Genomic DNA, 14632 nt, shown 5'->3' with positions numbered 1-14632 from the left:
TGTTTCTCTTATATGTTTAGTTACACAGAATGAAAAGAAAAGAGGACAGACAATTGAAATATTTGACCTTGTGGCTGATATGATGTTTGATATTCTGCCTACTTTACAATTCATACTCCTGTTTTACATGTTTGGATCTTCTGGAGCAGGTGATTAATATTCATAATGATATGAGTATATTTTATTGATAGTTCAGATCAACATCATTTGAACATGTTCATCTTCTTCAGTGTCACTTCAAAACACTCATTATTTACTGAAACTGATGTTTATAATGATTTACTGTGATCTGCTGTGAATCTGTTTATCTCTCATAATATCCAAAATAATTTCTCTACTGTTTTTAGGATTCATAATTGTTGTAATGTTACCAGTGTTACTGATGATGACAGATGACAGATGCTTTGATAGATGCAGATGTAGGCTCAGCTGTGAGTATTTGATGAATTCTGATCTGATCTCGGTAGAACTACATTAGTATCTCTGTTATATATTTATCATGAGCTTTGAGAGAAACATGTTACACTGATCTGATCAGTGTCTGATTCACTGTCAATCTAAGTGATATAATGAGTTTTATATTAGATTCATGATACAGTTACTGAGTCATGTCACTTCATCACTTGTTTTACACACACACACACACACACACACACATATATATATATATATATATATATATATATATATAAAATACAAATATTTTTCATGGGATACATTTACAACATTTGTAATCTGTTACAGTGTCGAGTTACTTTAACTATAACATTATAGTTCATAGCAGAATTATAGTTTATTTTTCGTCCCGTCACTTGATGCATGGTTGCTAGCGTGTTGCTATGTAGTTGCTAGGGTATTGTGTGTGGTTGCTGACGTGTTGCTATGCAGTTGCTAGGGTATTCTGGGTGGTTACTAGGATGTTGCTATGCGATTGCTAGGTTATTCTAGGTGGTTTCTAGGGTTTTGCTATGCAGTTGCTAAGGTACTTGGTGTGGCTGCTAGAGATTACACCTACAGTTTACACACAAGCAAGGGAATATAATGAACCATAAGTACAAACACACACACACAGACATCAGCACAGCTTCAGTTTCAGAAGAGAGTTTGGCTTTAGAGTTTTAATCATGTTGTTGTTTTTGTAATTTTTTCATATGATCAATATTAAAGAACTGAAAGATTCTGTAATAAACCAGAGTTGAGTTTTTAATTAAAGTATTGAGAAGTTAATTATTAAGGTAATTATTAATCTGTAGTGAATTTACTTTTTTGAGTAACTTCATCACTGATGATCAGATCAATAATAATCTTGATTCATTCATGTCAATAACAGTCATTGATTTCTGACTCTCTCTAATGGTTTGAGTTTAATCTACAGCAGAAATTATTTGTTTGATTCTTCAGTGAGTAGAATCATGATGCCCAGTGTTCAGATGTTTGTTTTCTGATCATCTTTACATTAAATGTCTTTATTCATTTTATCCTTTGATCTGATCAGCTCTATTTCTGTCTATTGATGAAATAGTTCATCGCGAGTGACAAGAGATGGTGGCGGTCATCATTCGATCTCATTGATCCATAGTTATAGACATAACTTACGATCTATTTCAACCTCACTCAGACTGTCACCACGGTCTTACCTTGGATGACTAATGCCATCAAGTTCACGAGGAAGCCTCCCCTGCTTTACATCAATGTTTAGCGGCCCGGGAGCAGAATTGTGGACCCATGCATAATTGGGTCTGCCACATTGATCCTGTAATACTTGGCAAAGGTACAAGGTGAACTCCATGATGTCCACAAATGTCCATAAGTGCCACCCCCTTCAGAGCCGCACAGGATGTGGCCAGACTCCTGGTAGACTGAGCCACCAGGTTCATTGGAACTGGTAAGCTCTGGCTGGAGTATGCTTGTGCAATAGTGTCTACTATCCAAAGTGATAAATGTTGTTTCGAGGCTGGTTGTCTGACACTTTTTGCTTTATCAAAACACACAAAGAGCTGAGTGTGTGAAAGTTGTAATGACTGTTTGTGCTCAATGTATGTGCGATGTGTTCGAACACAAGGTAGCGAGATCACACTCTACATTTGAAAGACCAGGGTCAGGTTGAAACTTTGCAAGTTCCATAACCTGATTGATTGTGCAAGGATTAAGAACCTTTGGCAGGAAAACCGGGTTTTGGCCAAAGAGAGACTGAATAGTCTGCTTTCCATCTCAGACAGTCTTCACTTACTATTAATGGATGTAATTCACCCACTCTTTTAGCTGAACAGATAGCAAGAAGGAAAATTGCTTTCCACGTTAGTGATTTAAGATCCATCTGAGCCAATGACTGTAGAACCATGGGGAGGTCCCAGGAAGATGATCGCAACCTATTCCCGGAGAAAGGCGATGTGCCCTTTTAAGAAATTGAGACACCAACATGTGTTTACCAACTGATAACCCTTCCACAATACTGTGAAAATGAGAAATAACCACAACATAAACTGTTGACCTTTCTTCCGGAGTCTAAAAGTGATGTAAACAGTTGATGCAAACATGTGGTTATGGGCTCTTCCAAACCGATCCCATATCAGATGCACCACCATTCCCACGAGAGAGGTCCAGTTCGGGAGAGGAGATAAGCTGCCCGGTTTACTATTCCGGGTATGTAGATTGCTCTGAGAAAGGCAAGTCTTGGGTAGGACCAAAACAGAAGGTTGTCTCTTGGTTTCCTGGAGGCAGCGCAATGACCTGGTGGTTGATGTAATAGACTGCCAACATATTGTCGGTCTTTACAAGGACATGCTTGTCCCGTAGGAATGGAATCAAGTGTCTCAAAGACAGAGATTGCTCTCAGCTTAAGTCCATGTGTTCCGTGGTCCAAGGAAACGCCCATGAGCCTCTGACTGTTCTGCCTTGCCAGACAGCCCCCCCAACCTATCAGAGAAGCATCCATTGTCACCACCATTCTCCTTGCTGGTATAGGAACCCCTTGGTTCAATTTGCTTCTGCTTATCCATGGACGCAAAGCCTGAATACATTTCCATGTGACCTTCAACTTCATTCGCCTGTGTAATTTGGGGTGGAGTTGAAAGTCCTTGTATATGTTTGATAATAGTCTCTGTATCTCTTAAGACCTGGTGATGACGTTGTGCACAGATCAACCAGTCATCCAGATATGGGAGGATCTTTATTCCCCCAACCTGAAGAGGGTAAATGACGGCTGACACCACCCTGGTAAAGACCCGGGGAGAAAGTGAAAGGCCAAATGGGAGTACCTTGAATTGGTATGCTTGGCCTTGGAAAGCAGAGCGAAGAAACTTCTTGTGATCTGGATAAATAGGCACATGAAAGTATGCATCTTTGAGGTCTAGTGTTGTAAACCACTCAATCGGTTCTACAGGTCCTTCTCAAAAAATTTGCATATTGTGATAAAGTTCATTATTTTCCATAATGTAATGATAAAAATTAAACTTTCATATATTTTAGATTCATTGCACACCAACTGAAATATTTCTGGTCTTTTATTGTTTTAATACTGATGATTTTGGCATACAGCTCATGAAAACCCAAAATCTCAAAAAATTAGCATATTTCATCCGACCAATAAAAGAAAAGTGTTTTTAATACAAAAAAAGTCAACCTTCAAATAATTATGTTCAGTTATGCACTCAATACTTGGTCGGGAATCCTTTTGCAGAAATGACTGCTTCAATGCGGCGTGGCATGGAGGCAATCAGCCTGTGGCACTGCTGAGGTGTTATGGAGGCCCAGGATGCTTCGATAGCGGCCTTAAGCTCATCCAGAATGTTGGGTCTTGCGTCTCTCAACTTTCTCTTCACAATATCCCACAGATTCTCTATGGGGTTCAGGTCAGGAGAGTTGGCAGGCCAATTGAGCACAGTAATACCATGGTCAGTAAACCATTTACCAGTGGTTTTGGCACTGTGAGCAGGTGCCAGGTCGTGCTGAAAAACGAAATCTTCATCTCCATAAAGCTTTTCAGCAGATGGAAGCATGAAGTGCTCCAAAATCTCCTGATAGCTAGCTGCATTGACCCTGCCCTTGATAAAACACAGTGGACCAACACCAGCAGCTGACATGGCACCCCAGACCATCACTGACTGTGGGTACTTGTCACTGGTCTTCAGGCATTTTGGCATTTCCTTCTCCCCAGTCTTCCTCCAGACTCTGGCACCTTGATTTCCGAATGACATGCAAAACTGAGCAACAGTCCAGTGCTGCTTCTCTGTAGCCCAGGTCAGGCGCTTCTGCCGCTGTTTCTGGTTCAAAAGTGGCTTGACCTGGGGAATGCGGCACCTGTAGCCCATTTCCTGCACACGCCTGTGCACGGTGGCTCTGGATGTTTCTACTCCAGACTCAGTCCACTGCTTCCGCAGGTCCCCCAAGGTCTGGAATCGGTCCTTCTCCACAATCTTCCTCAGGGTCCGGTCACCTCTTCTCGTTGTGCAGCGTTTTTTGCCACACTTTTTCCTTCCCACAGACTTCCCACTGAGGTGCCTTGATACAGCACTCTGGGAACAGCCTATTCGTTCAGAAATTTCTTTCTGTGTCTTACCCTCTCGCTTGAGGGTGTCAATGATGGCCTTCTGGTCGGCAGTCTTACCCATGATTGCGGTTTTGAGTAATGAACCAGGCTGGGAGTTTTTAAAAGCCTCAGGAATCTTTTGCAGGTGTTTAGAGTTAATTAGTTGATTCAGATGATTAGGTTAATAGCTCGTTTAGAGAACCTTTTCATGATATGCTAATTTTTTGAGATAGGAATTTTGGGTTTTCATGAGCTGTATGCCAAAATCATCAGTATTAAAACAATAAAAGACCAGAAATATTTCAGTTGGTGTGCAATGAATCTAAAATATATGAAAGTTTAATTTTTATCATTACATTATGGAAAATAATGAACTTTATCACAATATGCTAATTTTTTGAGAAGGACCTGTATAACCTCCAAGATGGTCAGCATCTTGAATGGCAGCATCTTTAAAAGATTCCGGCCTGAGCCCCTGGAGTTCCACTTCCTTTGTGGTGCATCTCTGATCGAGGTACAAGAGTGAGCCATTTGTGTGTGTCGTGGTGCTTGTCTGACACTTCTGCTGTTGGCAAACCTCCGATAATTACTATTTTGTCTTTTTGTCAAACTCTCATGGTCCTGGTCCTGTCTAAGAGAAAATATTGCAGATGACAGAGGCCCCAATGTCCCGATCATCCAAACTAAAAAGTTTCCATAAAGAAGCCAGAGATCGGGCTGTGCGTGTGGCTGAGTTGTAGGTTAGACACACTAAGTTATCAGTCTTCTCACACTCTTTCCAGGAACTCTGTGGGTCATCAGTCACCTGGACTGGGCCCAAGAGTGTTAAGGATGCCATGCATACCTCCCATGCCCGTTTCTGCAGCATATTGAATATTAGCAAAACGTCTACAACCAGGATTGAACTGGGATGCAGCTTTGGGGTTATTCCAAGTTTTACTTTGCATTTGTGAATAGTCTTCAGTAACAGGAATCAAAACAGAGGGTTGGGACTGGGAGGCTCCAGCCCACACTCCTTGCACCACTGGTGCAGCTGATGTCTCAGCCTGCATTTTCAGACCTAAAATTCTTGCAGCACTAAAAATTCGAGTAAGAATATCAGGTTGTGTATGATCCCTATAATTAGCAGAAGACTTGGACTCACCTTCTTGATCTTGATATCCTGATCGTTACTACCAAAAAGAGAGTCATGAGCATGGAGAGAAATAGTGTCAGGAATGTTACCTCTTTTGTCCCTGAGTGCTGTTGTGAGCTTAACCCTATTTTCTGGGGTCCAAAGTGATCAATTTTCACAGCAAAATCATGTGAAGTTGCTAGAATATGCATCTGGGTTTCAGCTTGATGGTCTGAAGCAATTGACCTTTTTTCATCAGAACAGCCAGGTCGATCCTGAACTTCAATAGAAGAATGCTCCTTTCTTCTTTTAAGGGAGCATGCATCCACAACTGATCATGATGGCTGGGCTTTATCACAAGTTGCTCACTCAGTAAGGCTAGCTTTTTGCACCCTCTCTCGGGGAACCTGAACAGCACACGTTGCTATCTGTGTTTAAATTAATCTCATTTAAGCCTTGCTGATGTAAACATTTAAGAGCAAGATGCAAAAGAGAACTCGCACGCGCTGTGAGAAGATTTGTGTGTGGGCTCATCCGAAGCGCGCACACGCTTATTTCAGTCTTGCGCTTCAGCGGACAAATATTATGTCAACATACAAAAATTATGTCAACATGCCCGTCTTGGTGAGTATCCTAGCAAACATAGTTGGTTATGTCTTAAGTGAACGTATATTAGTCGAGAAAGACAGTGCATGTGTAACAGTATATGTACTGGATCGTGCATGTCTTAAAGGGAAGAAAATGTATTCCTGCTGCATGTGTTTTTAATGTTAAAGAAATCACTCACTGCTCTTGACTGAATAGTTTTTGTAACTTCAATAATGATTCAACTTTATTTTATACGGTGAAGATAATATGCGGTGTTTTTTATATTTGATTACTTTATCCATTTTCTGTACCTTTAAACTACTGTTAGATACCTGAAATCCTTAAAAGTACTGTTTATTTTATTTGAATATTTGCTCTATTGTATTTATTTGTGCTGTTGCTTGTAGTTTGATTGTTTGTTCTTATTTTCTTTATTTTTAGACAATAGTCCTATTTTCCCTCAACAAATCACGTACCGAAACATACCGAAACCGTGACCCTAAAACCGTGATACGAACCGAACCGTGAGCAATTTGAACCGTTGCACACATACAAAGCAGTTACTCACCATATCCATGTGCTTCCCAAGAGTCAGAATATAAACACTACAAAACAAATATTAATATGAATTAACTTGAAAAATGTATTATGTAAACAATACCAACCACTCACCTGAAATATAGAAAAATTACTGCAATCCTCAGGGGCACCAGACGCCTGCACTATAGTGACGGATTGAATGGGTAAATATTTCCAAATATCATCATATACACGCAGATTTTCCAAAACCGGTCTCAGAATAGGCGAGAAAGGCAAAAAAAAGTGTTCGGTTCACCCGGATGTTTTATTGGGAACCAACCACTTGGGGTTGGTCATCTGGTTTTGTTTATATAAGGTCTTGAGGAGAGCTAGCAGAATGGCGTCATTCAAGTAAAACTGTGGTGACGGTCTGAATGAGGTCCTAATAGATAAATCTCACTCTCTCGTCTCTTACAGGTTCACCTTCAGTCACAAGAACAGTGATGTTAATCTTCATATTAGTGATTAATGCAGTGATTATCTGTTTTTACATGACACTGGAAAAGACAACAGGTATCATATTTTAATAATGTTTGGAAATATAACACGTCATTGATCTATTAAATATAAGTTTAACATAGTGTTTTCATTAGTTCATTAGCTTGTCATTAAATGCTGGAGTCGTGGCACAAAGTGTTGATCACGATTAGGGTATATACAGCTGTTGGGCTCATGCCGGTTTGAGTCTGATCTGTGTCTCATTCATTCTCTCTCTCTCTCTCTCTCTCTTCTTTCACTGTTATGTCTGGTCTACAATCCTGAAAAAAAAAAATCTTGAATATAAATTAGACATTTGTGTGAATATTTGCTGGAGAAGTAATTGTTTATTTGGCTCTGATCAATCTACAGATCAAGTCGGATGGGGCTGTGTGATGGTGTATCTGCAGATACACTGGGCAGTTGTGAAGTTTACAGATCCATATTATTTGATCTCTTTTTCTCAAAGTACAGTATTGATCATCTTTGATTATCTTTTACATTTTTCAACATCAGTTTAAATTCATGTACAATTAAATACTTCAGTAGTTAATTATATTAAGCATGCAAGAATTGAAATATTAAGCAGGTCTGTGTTTAGAAGGGACACATTTTTAAGGGGAAAAAAACTGTCCCTTTGTCTCTGTGTAATTTTAGTTTTAATTCTCATTCCTGATGGAAACAGCTAATCAATCAGTTACACTGATTGAACTAATTAATTAACAGTAATTATCAGTTGAATACATCATATTTAATTGATAGACAATATTTTAAAGGGTTAGTTCACCCAAAAATGAAAATTCTGTCATTTATTACTCATCCTCATTCGTTCCACACCCGTAAGACCTTCATTAATCTTATGAACACAAATTAAGATATTTTAGTTGAAATCCGATGGCTCCGTGAGGCCTGCATAGGGAGCAATGACATTTCCTCTCTCAAGATCCATTAATGTACTAAAAACATATTTAAATCAGTTCAAGTCACATGATTTCAACAGTTTGGCGGGTTTGACATGTGATCCTAATCATGATTTGATACACTGATTCATTTATGATCTGAATCTTCATGAAGCAGTGTTTTGAAATCGGCCATCACTAAATAAGTTGTTATTTTGTATTTTTGGCCACCAAAAATATTCTCGTGGCTTTATAATATTAATATTGAACCACTGTGCTCACATGAACTGATTTAAATATGTTTTTAGTACATTAATGGATCTTGAGAGAGGAAATGTTATTGCTGGCTATGGAGGCCTCACTGAGCCATCAGATTTCATCAAAAATATCTTAATTTGTTTTCCGAAGATGAACGAAGGTCTTACGGGTGTGGAACAGCATGAGGGTGAGTAATAAATTACATTATTTTCATTTTTGGGTGAACTAACCCTTTAAAATGATCTGTAGAAGAACGAAGGGCTGACATCAATCATATCAAACAACACAGATTAAATGCAAACAAAGACTAATAGATAATTTAAATGTGTATTTTTTGTTTAGTTTTTGTGTGGTTTCAATAATTTTCTCTAATAATATATTTTTTTAATTAAATGGTAATTAAATTAAACCATTGTTTTAGTGAGTAATTGAACATTTTTATGTCCCTAAAGGTAAACTGATGCAATTATTCAGCAGTTTGTTTAATCTTCACATTAAACATTTAAACTTGCATTACAGATTTTCATCGTTTTGTCCCGGTTTATGTGTTTGGATCAGTTGGATTTATTTTACTGACCTCCACTGCACTAACAACTGAACTGATACTGAAAGCAGGTAATAAAACACAACACTTTGAGAAAAATATTTCAATAATAAGGTTCATGGTAATATTACATATATATGCAGAAATCATCGGGAGTAATTATACAAATACAGATTGATTTCATTTCACGAAAATATTCTTGTGTTTTTCAGTGAATGGTGATCGTACGGTTGGAGATTTGAGATTTATTGTCTTTCCTTTTGAATGTTTCTTTGCTGTATCTCTGCTGCTTTCAGGATTATTTGCATCCAGTGAGTATAAACCAGAACTGTTCCAATTATAATCCATTAGATCACATTTACATCACATGAGCTTGTGTTCATCTGTTTTCTCAGTCATTTGTCTTTCTTCAGAACAAACACAATTAGTCAAATAAATGATCAATCCTTTAGTTTCATGCTGTAGTTAAAGGATTAGTTAGACCCCCATGTCATCCAAGATGTCCATGTCCTTCTTTCTTCAGTTGAAAAGAAATGAAGGTTTTTGATGAAAACATTCCAGGATTTTTCTCAAAACGGTTGAAGGTCAAAATTACAGTTTCAGTGCAGCTTCAAAGGGCTTTAAACGATACCAGCCAAGAAAAAAGGGTCCTGAGAAACCATTGCTCATTTTCTAAAATAAAAATTGTTATATACTTGCACTAGCATATTGTATATGACAATTTAGTTCAAACTTTGACCTGTGGAGGGCAGTAATACACTTTATTCAAATAGTGGAGAAAAAGAGAGCTAGTTCAAGATGAGCATTTATTGTTAAAACGTATTGACCTTATTCCTGACTAGCCTTCTGTGTTTCGAATTATGGGTTCCACTTCTGGTTTGGAGAACTTCGATTCAAAAAGACTGAAACAAATCATTTCAAATCATAAGGTTTCCCAACAAATAATGCTTATCTGCCCATTTGACTGAATGAGCTGTCAAAGTTTCTTTCATGATTTATTTTCAGACATCATGAGAATAACATAACGCTTGGTACTGTAACATAACATGTTATGACAAGAATATCTATGGCAAGAACTCTTTTCAGCCGCTGCTTTCTATCCTCCCAATTATTTCGTCTTTTTGCATACTGCTGTAATAGTATGAATAAGGACAACATATGCTGCACATTTCTGGACTGTTCTCCCGATATAATTTATGATATATCCCATTAATAATTCACTAGAATGCACAAAGAATCTCTCGTTTTACTCCTCAAAGCCTCACATCTCTTTCTAGATTTGTTTTCACAGGTAAATACAATTTATTATCTGTAAAAATGACATAAATCACTTTGAAATAGTATCACGCAATGCTGAAGTTTATGAAAATTTTTATTAGGGCAACGCATATTACATAGTACATATCACTATAGTTATATTTAACCCATTAGCTATTGCTGTAGAAAGAATCATGCTTTTTCATGGCCTGTTTAAAATACCTTGTTGATGCTTTTACACTTTTAAATGTCCAATTGTTCATTGGTTGAAGGGTGACAAGAATAATGTCATCTCATTGTACCCAGTTTAAAAATAAAAAGTATTATTGCGTTCATAGAGTGATTCTGACTGTTTACAGCTTAACGGAAGTTACTCCCATAATTTGCGTCAAAGCAACAATGATTGATGGTTTCTCTAGGTAAGACTCTTATTCCTCATCGTCTGGTATCGTTTAAAGCTCTTTGAAGCTGCACTGAAACTGACATTTGGACCTTCAACCCGTTGAATCCCAGTGAAGTCCACTATATGGAGAAAAATCCTGGAATGTTTTCATCAAAAACCTTAATTTCTTTTCAACTGAAGAGAGAAGGACATGGACATCTTGGATGACATGGGGGTGAGTAAATTATCAGAAAAATTATTTGAAAGTGAACTAATCCTTTGAAGTGCCTGAATTCTGATTCATTCACATATTTAACACATAGATTGTGTTGTGTGTCTCTGTTTGTGTGTTAATTTGCTCCTGTTTGATTGACGATCATATGTTTATCTGGACACTACATATGTCAGGCTCCTAATAATTTATTAATAATCTGTCATTTTTTCTCACAACACTTAAATCCCCCAGAGCCCCATTAAGAGTGAAATCCTATAGAATTCAAGCATCTGCTGAGTTTCACACACTGTGAGCAGCTCATATGCCATGTACACACTATAAAGTTTTAGGAGTGACAACCACATTTAAATGCAGCACTCACTCCTGAAACTGCGATGATTGACCCCATGGTAACCATAGCAACATTCTGGTGTCCCACATCTTTGCTATTCGCTATTCTGAAATATTACAGCGACAAAAGATTGATTATGTTCAGCATTTTATAAATAAAGCATAGTCAACGAAAGCGTCATTTTTTGCTTATGCTTGGAAAGGCTGCTTCACAGAGCTCTTGCAGTTTTGCCATATCCACTTATTATAGGCGTTTTTGGGCTTTGACTCATGAAGCAGTTGAGTTTATGTAGTTATTAAAGTGAGCAAGTGTGGGTCACCAAATTTTGATCTTGTTTTCAGCGTAAGGCATTTTAATATATTTTGCTTTATTGTGGGCTTGGTCTTTTCCGCTGCTTGTGCTGCTTTCCCTGTGATTCACCATACATTCAGAATAAAGACACATCTGCGATGCATGTTAAAATACATCAACAACTAGTTATTCAGTTTGGTTCTGTAAATACTGTGCAGAATGACTGTAAATGCATTTGTCACTACCTGCATTTTTTTGGGAGTTAATTCAGTTGTAAAATAATTTTCACTCCTGTATTTTACTGCAATTTGTGTGTACAGAACAGGATTAGGCACTAAAATGTGAGCTGACACTGAATTTAGCTGCAGTGTGTACTTGGCCATAGTGAAGATGAATGACATGGTTACAGAGAGAACGGCACTCTTATATCACAACCTCACAAACACTGAACAGCTCAAGATCATCACATGACCTGAGATGTGGCCTAGCGTGTATGCTCTCTAACAGAAACATGGGTGAAATGGATATTATTCAGATATTTGTGCATGTCACAATTATTGCGGCATGTGTGTTAATGTCCATGTGTGTTGTAGTTCAATCTTTGTATTTGCTGCCTCTGGTTTATTCAGGTCATTGATTGGGCTGAAGTATATCAGGGATCTTTTTATGTCTGAGCTTTAGCCAGCAAATTAATTACAAAAGTTTTTAACTTGAAATAGTATAATTTTTTAGCGTCTTAAACCACTCGGAGTCACAGTTAAAAATTATTAAAAGTGACAGCAGTTATTAAAATGATATGTAATTCTTGAAGGTTTACGTGAATGAGTAGATTAGTTTAATTTAAATTGAGAATGATCAGATTCAAACAGATCCGCTAATGTCTTTTCTCTCTCTGTTCTGACTTTACAGAGATCACAAACTGTATCCAGTCTTGTCAGGTTCGTATCATTTATAAAGCTGTCTTGATTTGAGATTTACAACATCAGATCTGCAACATCAGGAGACTTTAACTTCATACAACATTCTCCAAATGTTTGAGGATGTGACATGGACACTGTTTAAATGACATGACTTGTTCTTCTTGTTCAGAAGCAGAACACAGCAGAAACACAACAGATTAAATATACGAAGGCTGATGATGAAGATGAAGATTCAGTGGTGTTGAGTGTTGAGAACAAATGATTATTCCTGATTTATCTTGAACACTTCAAGACTTTAAGGCACAATTTTCTTCAAAACTGCTTTGAAAACACTTGGATTGTGAAAGGCACTATACAAATAAAAAAATTAAAATTACACATTACGGTTTAATCAAAGTCTCATGAGCTCCAACAATGATCAAGCTGAGTTCAGTGTAAAGATGTTATTCATTGTTAATATAAGGCATTTTCATTTGTAAACAGCTGCAGGATGTTTTATTGTTTGTTAACACATTTACTTTGTATAATTTTGTTTTATTGTGTGCAATACATTGTATAATTTGTGATTTTGATTTATGTTTAAAGGTGACCTTTAATGCCCCTTTTACAAGATGTGATATAAGTCTCTGGTGTCCCCAGAATATGTGAAGTTTCAGCTCAAAATATCCCACAAATCATTTATTATACCATGTTGAAAATGCCCATTTTTGAGTGAGAGAAAAAAGAGCTGTTTTTGTGTGTCTTTTTAAATGCAAAAAGCTGCTGGTCCACACCCCAGAGGGTGAAGCCAATAGCTTGTGCACTCTGTACTGAAAACTAAAACATGATATCTGTTTGGTTTTGATGATCATCTCTATCGTGGATACGCTCACGTGACATTGTAATTCTTCATCATCATAAAAGATTATCATCTGCATGTGTTTTAAAGCCATATTAGTCTAAACTTCTGATATATGGTTTTCTGAGCGCACACAACCAATGCATATGATCAACTAATTTGTCTTTCATGTATTGCGATTAAACAGTCAAATAAACAGTAAACACAGTTGGTTGTGTCTGTGAACGTGGCAAGTAAAGATCACTTTAATAGATCTTTTAAAATGCTTTAATATTAAATATTATTTTTATTAATATTTTAATATTAATATTATTAATATTAAAACGCATAATATTTTTTTCACTCAATTATGTCATTAAAATTACATATTTTCTCATAAAAACAAGATGTCATTAAAATGACATTTTGTACATGACGTGTACGTTTACCTTTATCTGTTCTACAATAGAGAATTTATATAGCAAATCAGTGAACGGCTCATTTGACTTCCTGGTTCTATGAAGCCACTCCCTGCGAAATAAGCAATGTGCTCAGATTGGTTAGTGGGCCCAGTGTATCGTGATTCGCTGAAGCGTCCGGAAACGCCACGCCCCTTACCATTCGTTGTTACATGCTTCAGTGGAAATGTAAATAATGCCGTCTATAATGCTGTATCAAACTGAGCCCGAATCAGACCCAGATGGAGAGGATAAAGCAGAACCTCTCCAATCACGGCTTTTAAAGGACGTTTATGAATGGTATTTCATTTAGTATTTGTGTCAAAGTGTTTAGATGCTGTCACTGCTGTTTGTTAGCTTTCAATATACAGTTTTATCCTGATTAAAGCTTTACTGTAGCCGAATACATGACTGAGTAGTTGCATTTTTGTAAATTTATCATTTAATTTATAGCATGAACAACTGTTTGTCTATGAACATAGAAGTTTGTTGGTGTCTGTTGCCGTTTGCTGGAGAAGTATGAAACTGGCTAGCGAAGCAAAAACGTGTTGGTCTTTGTTAACTTCCTCAATGCAACCAAAAAATAGCAAACTATACGTTTAAAATACATGTACAAACAATAAAACATACTCACAGTTTGAAGCCAATAAACAGCAGCTTCTGCTTTTAAAGTGGGAACTGCTTCTTTCAGTAAAAGCCTTTGAGCAAATCCAGCATTGAACTCCTGTAGATTCTGGAAGCTCTTCAGCGGCACATCCAGTGTAGAAAATATCACAGATTATAATGGGTTATGTTATATTTTGACACTCAAACTGTTGGTGTATCAGTCGTATTTTATTATAGCCTACATTCAAAAATAATGTTGCTAAAACTAAAATGTTTACAAAAATTAGGCTATAAATCTGTATTTTAGTAGCCTGGTAATACCAGACTCTGCTACTTCACTTTGCTTCG

General features: G+C 37.2%; 1 protein-coding gene across 1 annotated transcript; it reads left to right on the top strand.

Annotated features, from left to right (window-relative positions):
• Nucleotides 1-13465, top strand: LOC125269757. Its single transcript, XM_048192719.1, has 8 exons — nucleotides 1-149; nucleotides 348-431; nucleotides 7227-7322; nucleotides 7659-7754; nucleotides 8963-9058; nucleotides 9200-9298; nucleotides 12393-12421; nucleotides 12573-13465. The coding sequence occupies exons 1-8, from the start codon at nucleotides 80-82 to the stop codon at nucleotides 12663-12665; spliced, it is 663 nt and encodes a 220-aa protein (XP_048048676.1). The 5' UTR covers nucleotides 1-79; the 3' UTR covers nucleotides 12666-13465.
• The last annotated feature ends 1167 nt before the right edge of the window (nucleotides 13466-14632 follow it).

The sequence above is a fragment of the Megalobrama amblycephala genome, linkage group LG6 (genome assembly GCF_018812025.1).
Source record: "Megalobrama amblycephala isolate DHTTF-2021 linkage group LG6, ASM1881202v1, whole genome shotgun sequence".
Lineage (NCBI taxonomy): Eukaryota > Metazoa > Chordata > Actinopteri > Cypriniformes > Xenocyprididae > Megalobrama > Megalobrama amblycephala.
The sequence above is the reverse complement of the archived record's forward strand: the minus strand, read 5'-3'. Positions and strand labels throughout refer to the sequence as shown.

Excerpts from the sequence above, each read along its gene's own strand:
- LOC125269757 (XM_048192719.1), top strand. The coding sequence starts at position 80 with ATGATGTTTGATATTCTGCCTACTTTACAATTCATACTCCTGTTTTAC. Across the intron at positions 150-347 it reads GTTTGGATCTTCTGGAGCAG|GATTCATAATTGTTGTAATG; the intron begins GTGATTAATATT and ends TACTGTTTTTAG. Across the intron at positions 7,755-8,962 it reads TTTGATCTCTTTTTCTCAAA|ATTTTCATCGTTTTGTCCCG; the intron begins GTACAGTATTGA and ends CTTGCATTACAG.